We start from the raw sequence: 19,119 nt of genomic DNA on the forward strand, positions 1-19,119 counted from the left end.
ATTATTAGTACAGATTTGAACTGTATCATCAGAACCTGAACTATTAAAAAGCAATCATCCAGTCGAATGGCTGACATGTTGCAAGCTATATTGAATACACTACTGGAACAGATGGGACTTGTTTTAGGGGAAAAAGTAAACCAGAAAGCATCACTTAATGAAAGCAACTCAGAATAGTTACCATTTAACATTATTATAAATAATTAATATTATCAGGAGTTGGACTCGATGATCCTTATGGGTCTCTTCCAACTTGGGATATTCAATGATTACGGTCACAGTAACAATTACTGGGTTACATTAGTGCTTTTCAGTTACTATTTAGCCAATGAGGTAGTCATAAGGAAAGTGGAGATTAAAACAACTTTCTACCCATGCTGTCAACGGGACTCTTAATTTAAACATATACTCCACTTGGAAGAGGTATCCTGACAGCATTCTTCAATATTTTGATTGATCTCCACTACACAGGCCCAATGTTAGGCATGACTTTGCATGTAGAAACTACAGCTTCAACTGTAAAGCTATCAATTCTTTCCAAACAGCTACTAATTTGAAGTAATATCAAAGTCTTGGTAAGATACTGACTAGAAAACATTGGCAGCAAAGATTCAATGTTGTAGTTACTGTTGCTGTACTTGTTTTCAAGGCTACTGCATCATCTTAGTGTGAAGGCTAATGAGATCTGAAGGGCACACAGCAACAGTAATGCAGCACAGGAAGGAGCTACAGTAAACACAAGCTCTTCAGAATGACTTTGTAAAAGCAAAGTCAAATAAAATGTTCTCAACTAATCAGCCCAAAATACTGAAAACACATGCAGCATGGATTATGGTGACAGTATACCCATATTGTCAGGTATATAGGCTATAATCTATCCCAAACAGTTATTCTCCGATTAGTCCAAAGACTATCAGAGAAGACCACATAGCTTAGTAAAACTACTTAAACATTCAGCCAGCTACTTTAAGCCCACTTCAATTTTGAGACTGGATGTTTCCATGTCCCTAGAATACTAGAGTTTAACTTAATGTCAATAGACTGCAATTTGAAAGGCTTCGCAGTGTAAACCAGTTGTAAAAAGCACTGCAAGAATTTCACAAAATACACAGCCCGGGACCTTCAGATTTGACATTTATTTAGACACCTCCAGCATGGTACACAATTGCAGATATCCTTTTTTCCATTTAAAGTTGCCGTATAGAAGACTTCGACTCTGCAAGAAAACGTAGAAGAATTAACAAGTTTAAGGACTCTTAAACCTCTGCATCTAGAACAAGCTATAGGAATAATTTAACCTTGATGATATATTTTAGTTTTAACATGCTTTAATTTATCCACCACGAGTTTCTGCAGTAAAGGCCTTTACGTATATGAACATGTACACTCCTAAATACTTTAATACTGCACAGGTCCCCTCTTTAAGTTTAAAGAGACAAAACCATCAGGTTGGCAAAAGCATTATACAGGTGACTTTACAATTTGTGCCAATTCTGACATTCCAGCAATCACTATATTTCCTTCCAAAAACTAACATAGTCATCCCTGCTCTTCAAAAATACTGTTTCTCAGATTAGAGAATTAACAACATCAGGTATTTCCAAAGTGGAATCAGTTTAAGATAAACAGAAGTGGACTTCCGAATGAAAGTAGCATACTTCCAGAGGCTGGAACAATGGCTGAGGCTTGTTTTGTCTTCAAAAATATCATCAGCATCAGTTAACAGCATCTGCTGTTAATGATCTTATGCTAAGTGCAGTTTACAAATAAATAGGAATGTTTTATGTTGGTGTTGTGGTTGTTTTGACATTGTCGAACTGGAACTAAAGAGATTTTGTTTTGAGTTTTAACTGGCATATCAGAAAGCGTTTACAGTATCACAGATTCTCATACTGTTTTGTTTACATCACATATGCCAGATATCCATACACATTTTATGAGGTATAGGTTTGTTTTCTCAAAAGTATTTCTTTTATACTTATTATCCAATTTAGTACCACTCCACTGCCAGTTAAACCAGTTTAAGACTATCAAGAAGCTGCACTCAGAGAGGTGTGGCTTTGGGGCAGGCAAAGTTCACAAATCAATGAGTTCCGCAGCCCAGCAGAGCAAACTTAAGCCTGCTCATCATTTAAGTTTAGAGGGAACTCCAAGCCACAAACTGTAAGCAACTGGTCTGGGAGGTATTAAAAGTTACAAAGCTTGTAAATGAAGTTTAGGTTCTCTCAAGCTCAGTTTTGATCACTCTGCTAGAATAACAAACAAAACCAGTTACCCAGTTAGTGCGATTACAGTCTGTCCCCTTCATTTCTTAAGAAGCTGGTGTCTGACTATAAAGAAAGGGGCAGCAAACCCACTTCCAAAGAATGCACACATTACTGCAAGTAATCGCCATTTGTTGTCCACAGAGAATGGAAGGTTCTAGAAAAGAAAAAATGAATTTTAGTTCTGCAATCAATATAGTACATTTTAATTACTTCCTCATTTGCTTGACAGCAGTGAGAGGCCCAGAGTGCTAACAGGTAGATTACAACTGACTGCAAATATTCATTCTCAGAACATTTTCCCTTCCTTTCAGGCCAACTGACCCTGTCCTTGCAATAGTTTGGAAGTGACCTCTGGAAGTCATTTTGTCCAATACCCCTCCCATCACCAATTCACATTAAGGAATAAAGAAACCAGTTTGGTCAAGGGCTTGTCCAGTCAACTGTAAATGTCTTGATGCCCCTGAGGGCACAGACCCCACAGCCTCCAGGCAACTCTTTCCACTGCTTAATTATTTTTATTACAAAGAACGTTTTCATCGTGTAAAGTATATGAAATTAAGCTTTAGATGTAGATTTTAAAAGCACACTAAGCACAAAGGTACATCAGAAAGCGTTTACAGTATCACTGTTTCTCCTCATACTGCAAAAGCTCATCATCTGTACCACAGAACCAGAAGGCTGCAGGGAAGGACACCAAAGTCATCTGCATCACCTTGCTTGCTGCGGCCATAACAGCACTATCTCCAGACTCTAAATCCCGTTGGTTACCAGCTGCAGAAGTAGCAGAGCATTCATTCTGCTCCTCACAAGGACATCCAGCTCCCCGGAACCTTAAAACCCGATTAAATGCCAACACCTTCCCGGAGATGACTGAGGGACGAGCTCACCTTGAGCAAACCCAAGGCAGCGCAGGCCCCCCTTCGGCTCTCGGAGTCAGTCCCAGGCTTGCCTCCAGCCACAACCCTCACAACCCTCCCTCAGCCGAGCACCCCCATCCCCATCCACGGGCCGAGGCCTGCCCCACGACCTTCGTGCCGCGCCGCAGCGGGCCGGGGCCTCCTCCATTTCCCTCACGGTACCTTCCCGGGCCCGTCCTCGTAGTGGCTCCTGCGGAGGGCGGAGGTGGCGAACCTGCGGACGCCGGCAGCCAGCATGATAGCGACACAGAGCGCTAACCGCCTCTCCCCTGCTCGACCTTCCCGCAGCGCGGCCCGGCGCCCTCTGGGAAATGGCGGCACTGCAGGGAGGAGGGGAAGGAAACAGGGGCAGCGCTAGGCGCGATGGGAGTTGTAGTCCTGGTGGTGATCACGTGGTCAGAACGACGGTGTGTGATTGGTCGCGAGGGGTCACCGGGCGGTTCGCCGGTGATGGAGGCCGGCCGCCATTTTGTGGCTGCTGTGCCGCGCCCCGTGCGGGAAGGGGAGTGGCGGCGGCGGCCCCAGGTGAGGGGCGGGAAATGGAGGCGGGCTGTGAGGGACGGGCACCACGGTACGCCACTCCGCTCACAGGAGTAGGCGTGACAGACCCATAGAACCTCAGTGTTACCTAAGGATAATCCTGCAAGTAGTCGGGGGACAGATTTTAAAGTAGATCCCGAGTCCTTTCACTCGCTTGTAGAGCGGTAGAAACGGCAGAGACGCCTCAAAATCCGTGCTTGGTCTCTGCAGGGCCACATTCACAGGTCGCTGGGCATCGGTTTAACCGGTGGCCATGGGTTTGGAACCGATAAAAGGCAAGGGAATGTAGGCGAGGTAAATAATAACAAGTATTTTTTGTATTGCCAACTTTCAGGAATATATTCAGGCATATTCTTTGAAGGTTACACTTAAAGTTGGACAATACAAGAGAAAATCAACACCATTCATGTTTGGAAAAGGAATAACAAACCCTGCAAAATAATTTCTAAAACGATTGTATCCGTCTTTTCTTCTTTGTATGTGTTGTTCCAAAGGCATGCTTTTTTTTTTTTTTTTTCTCTCCCCCTCTCCCCACAGTACAGTTTGATGCTCCAATTTCTTTACTTGTTGCAGGGATGCAACCTTTTTTTTTTTTTTTTTTTTTTTTTCCGAAAGTTTTTCTACATAATTACATAGTATCTAAGGAAAAATCCTAAAACCAGGATTTTTTTTTTGCTTGTTAACATGACACGTTTGTATAGGTGGGTTAACTGAACTGCAAATTTGAGCAGTGAGATGTAGTTATGTTAGTTTCTATTTAGAAAATCTGTTTTGGAAAATAGGGTAATTAAGGAACAATAAGGAGCTGTTATTACAGGCTGTACTGAGAGGCAAAATCTATTCAAGCAGAAGGCACAGAAAAGCAACATAAAAAGTTTTTTGAATACTTAAAGTGTGTCAGGATATGTCTGTGACTTTTTTGGAATGTAGCTCTTGAATTATCTGTAATATAATTTAGCTGTGTAGTTATAATTGAGTGTTTTGCAAAAATAGGAATTATCACCAACTTTTTTTTTTTAACCAGAAATTTTTTGCTTTGTTGTTCTGTTGACTGTATAGGGACTCTGCGGAAATCCATTTGGAAATTGGAATTTTGAGCCCAGTCATCCTCATCTATATGCTTATTGGTGTTGTCATAGAGCTTCAAGAGATCTGTAATGCAGGGCTTCTCATTATGGAAGTGATATCACTAGTCACCTCCTCCTACTGTGGCCATGATCTTATTTATTCAGACACCTGCTTGCTCTAGAATTGTTATGTATCTACTAAAATGTACTGTACAGCTTATGGCCTCGCAATCATGTAGTTCTTCTTGGAAACTTTTGGAATAAATGTGTATTGTAGTTGCCACTCAAGGAACTTTTTAATGGGGAGCTTAAGGTAATCATTAGTCATTCAGCTGGTTTTCATAATTTCTCTTAGGGGTTGTGTGAGCATGTAATTTGGTCTTGGTTATCTGTTAGTGCTTATTTTTCCCACAGATCTACCATAGGCTTTTCATGCAGATGCTGTGCTGCGTCTTTCACAAAAGCAGACTGTAAAGTGTCCAGATTTCAGCTGGGATAGAGTTAATTTTCCTCCTAGTAGCTGGTATGGTGCTGTGTTTGGGATTTAGGATGAGAACAATGTTGATAACACACTGATATTTTAGTTGTTGCAGAGCAGTGCTTACACAGAGCCAAGGACTTCCAGCTTCTCACACTGCCCCACCAGCAAGGAGGTTGTGGGTACTCCAGGAGCTGGGGGGCACCCAACCAGGACAGGAGACCCAAACTGGCCAAAAGGATGCCCCATACCATAAGGTGTCATGCTCAGCAATAAATCTGCGTGTGTGCGCGCACGCACGTGTGCACTTTCTGCTCAGGATATGGCTGGGCATCGATCAGCATGTGCTGAGCAATTGCATTGTGCATCACTTGCTTTGTTTATTATTTGATCATTACTATTATTTACCCTTCATTTTCTGTCCTATTAAATTGTCTTTATCTCAACACATAAGTTTTTACCCTGTGTTTCAGCTTTTCTCCCCCACTTCACAGTGAGGGTGGGGGGGATGCGAATGGCTGGGTGGTGCTTAGCTGCCTGCCAGATCAAACCACAACATACAACCTAAACATTTTTTTTCTTTTCTGCAGTGAGTAATAGTACAAAGGATACAGTTAAGCTTATTTTTAGTGGACTTGTCTTTTGTGAGTGCTTCTTTATTCCTTGACCATTAATAGGCAATACAGAACTCTTAGCACACCATTTTCCAGTTGGTAGATGTAGTTGTGGTTTAGCTAGTTGTGTTTCAGCTGTTTTCCTCTCTCTTGTTCTGTTTTTAATTTTATGTGTCAGAGTTTACAATTCTTTTTTCTTCACTTTTCAAAAATGCTTTCCTGTTTCTGCTAGCTTCCCTTGCTGATTAGCCCAGCCAGGCCTCTTTCTACCCATTCTCAAGCCATTCCTAACTGAAATTAATACTGCGATGGTGCTCTGCTTCTTACATGGTAGTCTGCTTACCTTCTGTGGTCACCATGCCACCTACAAGGATATAATTCCTGGATTTTTTCCCCTTTTACCTTTTTTTTTTCTCTCTTCCTGTAGTGGATTCTATGTTGTTTGTTGCTGCTGAAAAGATGCTGAGTATAGGTGTAGATCAGTGTTGCTCAGTGGCACCTCACTGGTGAAATTTTTCAACCAGACCAAGATCCTTCCAATTGCTTAGGACCAAGTAAACAGTTCCTTATTTTAGTTTGTTCTCCAAGGCAGCAAATGCACAAAGCAATCATTGACATGGTTTTAAAATTTATTCTCTGCTTAACATGACTGTGTAGTTTTTGCTCAAGGGTATTTCATTCACTGAGTTCGATTGCAGTTCTTGTTCTAATGCTATTGTTATTATTATTTTTACTATTTGGCATACTGCAGCTGGTGTAGCCATCCTGGTGGGAAGAGTGGTGACACGATACTATATTGCTGTTACTGGACTTTGACCTTTCATACATACAGATTTTGTTTTACTCATAAAGGCCATTAGTTAGGAAGAAACATGCTAAGCAGCCTGTAGTAGAAAATATTACTCCATCACTGTCAGAGTTTAGTCACCCTCCCTCCTATGCATATTGAATCCTGATACTACAGTGTTTTGCTGATCGGCTTAATTCTGAGAAGTCTGTGATAGGTTGAGGTGTCATCATTTTCTTTTAGGGTTATGTTGCATATATCCACACAGATTAATGTTAGAAGGGACAAAAGCAGTAGATTTGGTATCCTGACTTCCAGATAATCCAGAAATCTTCTGGATGACTCCTACAGTGATACGGTTACAGGCTTTTATTAGAAATAGTAGTTTACTCCAATAGCTGATGGTTTGCAGATCTTTTCTATGTAGATGTAAACAGAGATGCATTTCCAGGTGTAGCTGTTTCCCTACTGGTGAAGAAATTCATATGACAACTCACCTCTGTTTGCCTTCAAAATATGAACTAGGAAATGAAGTACCTCAGCCTATTAGCAGGCTACAGTAATGCCATCCAGTCCGGGGTTTGAGAAAAGCATGCAGGTAGAGTTTAGAGAAATAGACTCATTTGCCTTTTTGGCAAAGAAAACGAAAGATACTACCTTTCAAATTATTAGAAATGTGATTTATAAATTATTATAAATGTGATATATATACTATAATGAGGGATATATATACTACATATTTGTGAGTGATATATATACTACATATAGGTGAGTGATATATATACTATAGAGGGTAATCAGGTGTCAGAATGGATTGTTGTAGGAGATAGTAATTTTTCCAATGGGTGCCCTTGTAAAAATACTGTCTAACACACAGACCAGTTGTGGGGTTTGCAAATGGACTTACTGGGTAAAATTCTCTGGCCTGTGCTATGTAGAGGGCCAGAACAGATTATTACAATGGAACGTTCTGGCATTTAAACTTACAGATATTTGAATCTAGCCTTTAATTTATATCCAGCTTTTTATATGTACAATTCTTTTTTCTTTAAAAAAATAAATTATTAGTTTAGATTTCTCAGGTTATCTTTTTTATCTTCAATTATATATTATGTTTTTCTGCTTGTGAATATGACTTTCTTATAAATTCAGGTACTGCTTCTCATTGGTGCTCACTTTTCACTACAAAAGAAAAAGCTTTTCTTGAACTATAAGGAAAAATACTAGTGAGGAAGAAGAACAGTTAACTAAAGTAGATAATTTTGGATGTCTAACTTTTGTGATCTTGATGAAAGAAGCATAGAAAGCTTAGGGACATCTTAGCAGGGCCATCTGTTTCTAAGCTCCTTGTGCCAGTCACAGATAAAATGGTACCAAGATACAGGTCATATTGATCTTTCGGTCCTGTTTTATGAGTGAAGTAAATGGGTATTTTTCAATACTGAAATTGTATGTGGTTAAGTTCGGCTGTGTGCATTTCATGAAAATATTTTAGTAGCATATATTCCCAACATTTTTAGTAGTATCATGGACAGTGGCCTTAGGACACAAAACAACTATTATGTAAGACATATAGGAAAATGTGTTTTCTTTAGAAATTATCCCACATATTTGTTGGCAAGATAAACTATTTTGTGTAACAGTTAAAATTAGAAGTCCCCTCCCTCTGGTTGTAAGGTCAGGATGAATCACCTGTAACTGACTTATTAACCATAAGCTCAAGCAATTATTAAATTTCAAATAATGAAAGGGAAAGGTTGAAAGTAAGCTATAAGAGGTGGTATATAATTGATATTAGTTACATATTCGTCGCAAAGGTGTAGGCTAACAGAAATATCCGTGATGGAAATAGGATAATTTACCAGTGTCTCACTCTAATTTCACAACTGTAGAAGAGTTTCTTTCATAACAGTAATTTAGCTTACGTTATATATGACAGGTCTATTTTTTAGCAAAGTGAATATTCTGAACTTTAAAAATATATTAAGAACATGAAGAAAGAATAGTATTAAAATGATATGGGGATCATCAACTGAAAAAAGAAGTGATAGCTTGTGAAGCATCTGTATTTAACACAATGAAAGGCTGAAAAACTGGAAATGAAAAGAAAGACTGATAGTTTAATATAATTCTTGCTTTAGGAAGTTACTTTCTTTGCTCCCAAAGATCCCCTGTAAGTCACTGGAAAGTAAAATCAACTAGTAAGAGGAGTTGTCCTGTGGAAACAGTTACAATACAGTTGTAGACATTGTTAGTATAAGGATGCTTGTGACAGAATGTCACTGCAAGGGGTGAGATCTTTTAATATTTTATTTTGGTTATAGCTGTTAAAAACTGCTAAGCTTTCAGATGTGCAAGCCTTTTGTCAGGTCTGAAACTGATGCAGTAACTTCTGAAGATATATACAGGCTGAAAATAACTTACGTAAGTCCTAGTTCAAAGGATGATGGTTGTTTTTGCCAGGTCTTTTTTTTTTTTTTGGAGTGGACCATTTCACAGATCCAGTTCACTACGTAGCTGTGCAAAATCTTATGCTGGTCCACAGAAAGGTATAGAATAGTTGTAGCAATTTAAAGCTGGAAATGGGAGGGGATAGAATTTGTGCTTTTCTTGGTAGCTGCATCACTTTATTTAGGCAAAAAGTTTGTACAACTGTACTTTCAGTAATGAATACATATAGTCACCTAAGGAGAATTGAGAGATTATTTGGGATTAAGACATGAGAATATTATTACATGCACAAATTAATTATCTACTGAGTTGCAGATTCTTAATGTTCAGTGCAATTATAAATTTTATTTCCCAGGATCATCCTTGATGATATTCAAGCTAAGATACTACTCTGATAGATGTTACAGTATGTTGTGATTCTATATGCAGGTTTCAATTTATCCTGACATGTTACAATCAAGAGGATAAAATCATTGGGATATCTTTTTGTACTGGAATATCTTTACATGCAAAAGTCTACCTCACACTTCTGTGTGAGCCATCTGCCTTTTTGTTTTGTTTTTATCAATTGCTGCTCCACATATACAGCTCAAGATTTGTTTAGAATTGTGTAATTAACATTAATGACATTTTACAATTATTGTATCAGACATAAACGTTAAAGAACGTTAAACAGAAATAAGCAGTTAGATTTTCTATTTTCAACCTGAATTGAAATGCTATGGTTTCTCTGTTTGAAACCTGAAAGAGGGTCTGTGTGTTCAAATTTGGTCTGTTTGCTCTAGTTTGTTTACTATTTGTACCAGTTTGTTTACTGTTAGGATTGCAATTAGAAGTAACATAGTACCAGTGTAATTCATATTCTTAAATCACAACTATGAAAGTCATAGGAACTTCTTTGTGGCATTCCTGAATATTAGGCAGACAAGTCACTTGTAAAGACTGTAGCATCAAATCTTTCTGAAGAACACAGGTATTATAAGAAGTTGGGCATACATTTACGGATTAAATGTTGCTTATGATAGCAGGTTGAACGTAGATCTAGCTGGTAGTGCTTAGTGACAATATTGAAATGTACCTAGATAAATTATTTTAACACAATGGGGGATTTTTCAAAAATTGCTTCTTCATATAAATGATTCCTTATGGATGTGAAGTCTCATTTGTATGTGCAAAAACATGGTTCACAGGCAAAAATGAGCGTCTGACAATAATGTTTTACCCTAACAGACTTTTTCATTAACCTCAAAGCCCTTTCGCCCCTTAAATTGACAGCCTCTTAAAGCCCTTTAATTGTATCTCACAGAAGTTCACATGAAATAGGTATTGGAATGTTTGTTATATGGAATCTATTTTAGAGGCTTTGCAAGAATCTGTCATGTAAAGGGTAAGTCAGAGCTCCTTTACAGTATTCATCCAGTTTTGAGGTCTTCCTGTAAAATGATGTATGTAAAGCTCCCTTTTTGTTGTCAGAGACACCAAGACAGAAATGGTTTATAATTACAGTGAGAACCATTGTAATTGCTTGCATTTTGAACTATCTCATTGTAACAGTCTTGGCTTGGTTGCTAAAACTTTTTCTGGCTATTGGAAAATCTGTGAGCCCTGCAATCATCATGTTTATCCTAAATATATTTGCAGGTGCAATGCTCAATTTACGTAGCTAATAATAACCCCAAATGCCCTTAATTTTTCTGCCTCATTTGTACTCTCTCTCTCTCTCTCTTTTTTTTGTGTATAGAATTTAACAAAGGATTTATGGATAATTTTTTTTTGTTCTCTCTTTCTTTTTTTTTTCCCTGTCAGAGGGATTAGAAGTTGTCTTACTGTTTCTTCCAGTATTGTGTCAAGGCAGTATATATTATAGTAGGCTAAAGTCTGTGATAGGCTGGGGTTCTGGGTTAACTGAAAAGCCTGGTGTAATGCATAAATGCTGTTGAGTTTTGAAGCAGGTCTTGACCTACCTAGGAAGATGTTTTTTTTTTTTAATTATTATTTTTATTTTTTTTCCTGTGCATAGTTAAGAGACCAAATTATACTCAAAATTCCAAATCAAGAGGTTGATGTACAGTGAATTGAAAAGGGCTTGTTAGTGTACCAAACCTGACCTACTTTATACGTGGTAAAGTGGTATCACATATATAGCGTGAATACAAATGCAATTGGTAGGAAGAGGTGCTTTACATCAATACAGGCATTCCTGTCAAGCATACTGAATTATGTCAACTGTCAGTTTCACTCGCATGTTTAGACACTTATGTGCAGATTACAGCTTGTTCCAGTATATGTACTTTAATTAAAAAAACAACAACAACAAAAACTTCCACCACACTTTAAAGCAGATTAGTGATACCTATTTATTTACTATGCCTAAAGTAAGTATTGATAAATCTGAGTAAAAGATCATAAGGGAATATATCTTAAACTCCAGACATTTGGAGATCTTAGCTTAAAAGTAACACTTCAGTACTCGATGGTGAAGTATGGTACGAAGAGGGAGCTGGGCTTAAGGATAACCTTCAAAATTTTACCTAGCTTCCTGAGTTTTTCATGTTATGTATTTTTTTTGTCATGTTTACAGCCTAAGTGAAGCTAATGTTATTATGCTATGTGTGAATATTTATATGCCTCCTTGGATAAAATCTGAACCCTCTGGTCACTTTCAAATATATTTGACAAAGGATACTACAAAGTTCCTGTAATCACCATGAAAAAGAAATTACAATGTATGGGAAAGAAAGATTGAGAAACATTTGAAAACTGTGATTAATGGTTGTTTTTTTCCTTCCTTCCTTCCTTTTTTTTTTTTTTTTTTTTTTAATCATGGTAGCTCTGTGTTCTATATGATTACCTCTGGATTTAATTGGGCAAATTAGGCTGCCCTTGAACATTAGGTTGAGCGTAACAAGGGGAATGAAGTTTGCCCAGGCTAAAGAGACTGCAAAAGTAATAGTTAAAATGTGTGGAGTAGTTTGCAGTGAGAATTTCTGTTGGTGGAAGTATGATTATCATTAGCGTGGACTGTTTGTCCTTTGCTCTTCATTTATTTATTTTTGTCTATTTTAAGTAGTCTAATAAAAAATGAAAAAAAAAAAAGAAGCTAAACTGTTAAAAGCTTTGAAAATATGTGTGTGGCATTCTGACTGTTACTCAGAATAAAATCTTGATGGCTGCTGAGCTTACTCCACAGTATGGGATGTGAATAATCACCTGCCAAAGTTTTTTATGTGTACCTGGTGAAAAGTGGTTCTGGCAATAAAAGGGTATGTTTGTTCACCTGAAGTGAAACTAACTGGATTTAAAACAGTGTGAAGAAATGCAGAGGCTCATGGTTGAGGTTGACAGGGATGTAGCATCTTCCCTCATTATGAAGACCCATACAGTGTGAGGATGATGTAAGCCTTGTGGAAGGAGCACGGCCTGCTGAGAAGCGATCAAGTCCTTTAGATGTTATGCGTGCTCCAGCCGATGACAGCACATCCTTGCACCAAGAATGTGTCAGGACTGCTTAAGGGTAGAAGAGGCAGATGGTCAGAGCTGGAAGCTGTTAGACAGGAGGCTGAGGGGGCTGCCTGTAAGCTTGCCTGCTACAGAGGACACACACTTAATCTGTTTTGCTTGTGTTTGTAGGGGGAGCTGAGCGGTCATGTACCGTGCGGGTGCCAATGACTCAAGGAAGACGAGTGCCTGGGAGACTAAACTTGTGCCACGAGGCAGGAGTCCCACTGACCAGTGTCTTCACGATGGTGTCTGAAATAGTGCTTCTGCTGTGACCAGCCTGGCAGGCAGTAGAGCTCTGGCAGTGTTACGCAAAGATCAGATAACAGAGTGCAGAGGAGGCATGAAAGCAAGTGGTTATTGTACAGGGACTGCAGCATAGACGTAACCTGCAAGTGGGATATCTAGGGAATGATGTGTCAGCTGAAGTGCCATTTGCTTAAACTTCTGTTCACCTCTGAATTTAGACCAATGTTATTGTGTTATTGCATAATGTTTTGGGGAATAAGGGAAAAGAGAGCTGCAATTAATTTGAGTGGGACTTATGAAAACCTGAGCTGATTGCAGGCTCATTGTCCCGTGATATTTAAACTGATTAGCTGGTTAGTATTTCTGTGAGAACACTCAGTTTCAAAGAAAACAAAACAACAACAACAAAACCACAAACACCTGGTTTCAAAACAAAACAAAAAAGAAATGAAGCCAACAAAAAGTTACAGTTAAAATAAATGGAAATGAAGGTGGAAAAAGGAAGATTTTTATATTCTTTATGAAAAAAAATGCCAAACTGAATCTGCCTGCAATTTATTAGACCAATGCAGTTACATCTCTAGTTACTGTTGTTTTAAATACATTCAGCATGCACTTTCTGGTTCGATGTGTTCAGAAACTTGTAGTTAGTCATAAGCAATAGCTCTCTATTATTAAATTTCTCTCCTTAATAGCAGTAGATTGTTCATCGGTTAAGCAAGTATTACTCTCATTTTTCTTGTTTCTGTGTTGTCAGACTATAAATTCACTTGTGACAGTCCATACACAACAGCTTTTAACTGTGTGTTTTACAAGGATGCTGCCAATGGAATTACTTCAGAATTACATTGATAAAAGAGTAGTAGCTGGTGTTTCTAAAAAGTATTTTTGAGATACCCTAAGCAGACATGTCAGTGTTGACAGGAGGTGAAATTATGTGATTTCAGTTTTGACATTGCTGAGGATTTAAAAAGAATTTAATATCTTAGTTCACAGGGCTCAGAGCTGGATCTTCCATCAAAGCCTACTTCTAAAATACATTCTCTTGATCTGCAGCGTTTTTTTTGAGGAAGATGGTTTGTCCATCTACTGACAGTTGTAAGGAGAAATAGTGAGCTGCTCTGCTTTTCCTTGGGGCAAGTGGAGCTCCTCTGACAATGTGTTGAAATACTCATTGATTCTGTGGTAGTGATGATACCGATTGGGTGGTTTGCTTATTGTTAACCTCTGTACTGAGGGTTCTTTAGAGGACAAGGCTAACGTGGCTCTATTGCTTCACAGTGATCTTATTGTTACATATATAGCTATAAACCTATATATACGTGTGTGTGTGTGTATCTGCAATGTATATATATATACTAATATATATATTAAAGAAAAGAGAAGCAGCATTTACAGTTATACTGCACCATTTAATATGAAGTCCCAGGAGTCTCCTTTTTGTTTTCCAGAAGCAGTATTTCTCCCTCCTGTAAATATGGCACCTTAAACTATGTGTATTTCTTATCTTACTTTGATTCAGTTACTAACATCTCAGTTCAGTCAAGATATTTTGTTTACTGGAGAGCAATTCGCTCTCTCCACTGACCTGTCTGCTTTTGATCTCTGCTCTAAACTTTGGTTTTTAAGAATGTTTTTGTAATATGTTGGCTAAATTGAATGTATCATCTATACATAATCATTATCTTGAAATATCAACTGTTCAAAATGTTGAATGCAAAATAGACCGATGGTCTCTACTTTATGCTGTGTGTCAACATCACTAGGTCACTTTACACCTTTGCTTATGAGGTCAACAAAGAGCTATTGTCTGCCAAAACACAGATTTTTTTTTTTTATATTTGTTTACGAACTGGCTGTATTCAGTCAGCAGTCAGGCATGTTGAAGAGATAGTGAGTTGAATTTTGGACTTATTTGTGAATTTGCTGTGTAATTCAGGCAGTGATGATTCATTAAAAATCAGGTAAAAAAAAAAAAAAAAAGGTAAAAAAAATCAGGCAGTAGTGATTTGCCCAGAGAAGCTGTGACTGCCCCATCCCTGGCAGCGCCCAAGGCCAGGCTGGATGGGGCTGGGGGCAGCCTGGGTTGGTGGGAAGTGTCCCTGCCCGTGGCAGGGGTTGGCTCTGGGTGGACTTTAAGGTCCCTTCCAGCCCAAACCATTCTGTGATTAAATATGAAGTTCAAATGGAGTGATAAAGAAGATGCTTTGCATCACTACAAGCACTAACAGGATAATTTATTTAGTACAAACGTATTTTCAAAATGTTTTCAGCTATCGCCTAACCATAGTTTCCTGGATTTCCACAACAAAGGCTGTGCATTGCTGCAAACACAGCCCAAGAACCCTGCTGGAGTCAGCTGGAATTGGGCTCTGAACTCTCACAATGCTGCAGCCCTCCATTCCTGAAAACTTGCCATATAAACTCAACATAGGATACAGTTGTTCCTTTGTACCTTAGTGTGAACAAAGTAAACATTGCCTTCTTCTAGAAAGATATCTCCATATTTTTGTGGGGGAGAAAAAACATGCACAGTGCATTCCAGAGTAGAGTTCACACAGAAACAAAATCCAGCTTACCTTCCAGGAAGTCACCTGAATACATCACAGGAACAGATTGCTGCCACAGGCTGTGGCAAATGATGTGCTTAACATTCCCATTAGGAAAAAAAAAAATCAGTTACTTGGCTCTTGAGCTGTGTTTGCAGCTTTGCACAAACTTTGTTGTGGAAACTGTTCTGTTGTTGGTCTGTTGTAGAAGGCTAAGCGATCACGAGGGTCATTCTTTAAGGCTTCTGACCAATAGGCTCTTGGACACCAGTCTGTGCTAGAACCTGGTTTGTCCATGTCTGGATGTCAGTACGTCCTTTACCTAACGCTGCAGGAGTCCAAAGGGATTGATCTTCAGAAAGCCTAAGAGCTCAGACCCTTCTGCTTGAACTATTTGCTGTGTAAGGAAGTTGTGTATTGCTAAAAGACCGTGGCAGTCTCTCTGCTTAAATTTAATGCAGATCCCTATTAAGGATGGCACTACCTTGGGTCCTGAAACAGGAACCTGGTGTTATGAAAATGCAGATTTGCCTTTCTTATCTAAGAATGCTTAAACTAAACTCTCTGTACACTCATTTGACACTGATCAATCGTCTGACAGAATGCCTAGAAATGCTCTCTAGAAGTGAAAAGACTTTTTGTACTCCTCAGGGTATGGGTTTAATAATAGAATGCTAAATCTGGGAGAGACAGGACAGCTTGATAATGAGACAGACTGCAAGTCCAGCAGGAAGAGAAATGAGGCTAGAACATGTGTGTTGGTTTCCTTTGACGTGGCCTGACTGTGAGAAGGAGTGGTGTTACGGCTCTAGCCATACAGTCTTTCTCCCCCTTTCTTTTCAGTCTGGAAGCCAGTTGGTTCTCCCAGTCAAGCTTGTGAACCAGCACGCAGACGAAGGTGAGTTTGGATGCAAGTGGAGATTGACGCCTGAGCATTCATGACAGTATGGAGATACTAACGTTTGAGTATTAGGCCCTGAGGATGCATCCAGTACCTTGCATGAAGGCTGTGTAGAACCTGAAACTCCAAAATCTCTATTCAGAGCTTTACTTAAACATTTACTTTTTTTTTTTTTTTTTTTTAATCAACCCAATATTTACTCACAAAATTAAAAAAAAAAATCCTCTTAAATTTCTGAAGAAATACACCCTGGAATTGATTTTCAGTGAATTTACTGACATTTTTCATCCTATATGGCTCTAAATTATCAAATGTTCGGTGTATTTATTTATCAAGCACCGTGAAAAATTTCTGTTGCTTGAAAGGTACTTTTTTTCTTTTTTTTTTTGTTTTTTTTTTTTTTTCATGTGTCATCTTCATCTTACTCTGTGTTTTGAAGAAATCTGTGCAAAGCTTCTCTGAAGAATTTGATAGTTTCAGCAGCTTGTTGCTAGGGTCCAGCTCTCTCCTTTGAAACAATTCATTTTGTGAATGACAATTCAATACATTTTATATAAGGGAATTATTACAGGCTAGACATGGGGATAGCATTATTATTATTATTATTATTATTTTTCTACTGCACATACTCAATTGCTTCACGGAATTTCATTTCACAGCTGGAAACTTGACTCCTGACTGTTGTATGATTTGTATGAGTTGTATGATACTTGCAGTTTTTGCTTTGACTACTCAAGTGTAAAAATGGCTAACTTTGCAAGAATACAGTGTATTTAATCCAGCTCAAGAATGTCATATTACTGTTGAGCAAGTAGTTCTTGTCTGCAAAAATAACCGGACTTGAAATCGAGGAAATCTGAAGCAGAAAAATCTCATTTTCCTTATCTATAGGCAGTCAGATTGCATCAAAGGTTATTTATGCCCTGTCTTGATCAGAATATAAGATGAATAAAGTTTTATTCTTATTTAAAACTACACAAACCCAAGCAGATTGATAGTCTGTTATACTCACCTGATTCCTACTATTCCGGCAGCACTTAAACGTAGTTAATTCTGGCTAAACTGGTTGCCTCAGAATGGGGAGCAGGGCCTGGAGACCCTTGCTACCAGAAGCGCTTCCTATTAAGTTATGTCTGAAGTGTGAGATGAAGGAACTTTTTGTCTCTTGAGACTGAGGATGTATACCAAAAACTATTTCTGCCAGTCACATGACCAGAATTAAAATATATTCTGTGTTTTATCTTTTTCCCAAATCCAAAGTCTGTTTCAAGTCCTAGTCACTTGGGCCCATTTCATCTTTTGGTGTTTTCGATGTCCATAAGCAGTTGTCCAGTATCAGTGAACACGTAACCTTCTGGCTGTTGTAGGACCCATCTCAACATACTCATATGAAGAAACAAGGCCAAGGCTTGACATTATCCCAGCTGTAGTCCAGCGGGGAGTCTTTCATTGGGTTTCTAGCTTCCCATTAATGGAACTGTGCTTACAGTCTGAGTGTTGTTGAAAGGAAAGACTTGGCAATTCTGCTGTAGCAGACGGTTATATTCTGTATCAGTCTGCAGGATAGCTCCATATTGTCCTTTTGTGGATGATGAGACCTTCTTCTGTTTGTGAAGGTGTCTCAGTCTATATCACTCTTTTTTACACGCCAAAGAGGAGCCATTTTCTAGTTTATTTTCCAGTAAATATGCTTCTTTACCCGTGCTTGTACAGATAAATTTATGTGTATATACATACATATCTACAGCATAACTAAGATTATTTTCTCTTTAAATAAGCAAAGAACACTAAATCGCTGTCCCTTCCTTAAAACCATTCCCTTCAAAAAATCAGTGTGATTGGTAAATGCTGTATGCCAGTTTGAATGTAAAAAGGTCTGTTTACTTGTGCGGATAGACTATAAACACCAAACAAAATATGAAATGTAGGAAGTAAAGTCTCCTGTTTAGTAATAAGACTTAAGAAGGTTTTGTGCAGAGCGCAGGCCCTGTAAGAGAAGAACTCAAAACCGAAAAAGTTCACAGCAGTGCCTTAAACTACGGTATTCAACTCTAGCTCTGGAGTACTTGATGCTGGCTGGACGGCTGGGCCCAGAGAGTGGTGGTGAATGGAATTAAATCCAGCTGGTGACCGGTCACCAGTGGTGTTCCCCAGGGGTCGGTGTTGGGATCCATCCTCTTTAATATTTTATTGATGATTTGGATAAGGGAATTGCATGCACCCTCTGTAAGTTTGCAGATGACACTAAGCTGGGGCGAAGTGTCGATCTGCCAGAGGGTAGGAAGGCCCTACAGAGGGACCTGGAGAGAATGGGTCAGTGGCAGAGGCCAATGGGATGAGGTTCAACATGGCTAAGTGCCGGGTCGTGCACTTTGGCCACAACAACCCCATGCAGCGCTACAGGCTTGGGGCAGAGTGGCTGGAAAGCTGTGCAGAGGAAAACGATCTGGGGGTGTTGACTGATGCTCATCTGAACATGAGCCGGCAGTGTGCCCAGGTGGCCAAGAAGGCCAACAGCATCCTGGCTTGTAGAAGAAGCAGTGTGGCCAGCAGGACCAGGGAGGTGGTCGTCGCCCTGTACTCGGCTCTGGTGAGGCCACACCTCGAGTGCTGTGTTCAGTTTTGGGCCCTTCACTACACGAAGGACATCGAGGTGCTCGAGCGTGTCCAGAGAAGGGCAACAAAACTGGTGAGGTGTCTGGAATGCAGGTCTTGTGAGGAGTGGCTGAGGGCGCTGGGGGTGTTTAGTCTGGAGAAGAGGAGGCTCAGGGGAGACCTCATTGCACTCTACAACTTCCTGA

General features: G+C 39.2%; 1 protein-coding gene and 2 non-coding genes across 3 annotated transcripts; all 3 read right to left on the reverse strand.

Annotated features, from left to right (window-relative positions):
- Nucleotides 1–1,117: 1,117 nt before the first annotated feature.
- COX7C (cytochrome c oxidase subunit 7C) lies at nt 1,118–3,525 on the reverse strand. The gene is made up of 3 exons (XM_013201130.3): nt 3,347–3,525; nt 2,276–2,421; nt 1,118–1,216 (listed from the first exon to the last, which is right to left on the reverse strand). Exons 1-2 carry the CDS (start codon nt 3,419–3,421, stop codon nt 2,305–2,307), a joined length of 192 nt encoding a protein of 63 aa, XP_013056584.2. The 5' UTR covers nt 3,422–3,525; the 3' UTR covers nt 1,118–1,216; nt 2,276–2,304.
- LOC125180877 (small nucleolar RNA Z39) lies at nt 1,855–1,916 on the reverse strand. Its single transcript, XR_007159804.1, has one exon. It is a non-coding gene; the product is annotated as a small nucleolar RNA Z39 (small nucleolar RNA).
- LOC125180878 (small nucleolar RNA Z39) lies at nt 2,867–2,930 on the reverse strand. Its single transcript, XR_007159805.1, has one exon. It is a non-coding gene; the product is annotated as a small nucleolar RNA Z39 (small nucleolar RNA).
- Nucleotides 3,526–19,119: the final 15,594 nt, after the last annotated feature.

Source organism: Anser cygnoides, chromosome Z (assembly GCF_040182565.1).
Source record: "Anser cygnoides isolate HZ-2024a breed goose chromosome Z, Taihu_goose_T2T_genome, whole genome shotgun sequence".
NCBI lineage: Eukaryota > Metazoa > Chordata > Aves > Anseriformes > Anatidae > Anser > Anser cygnoides.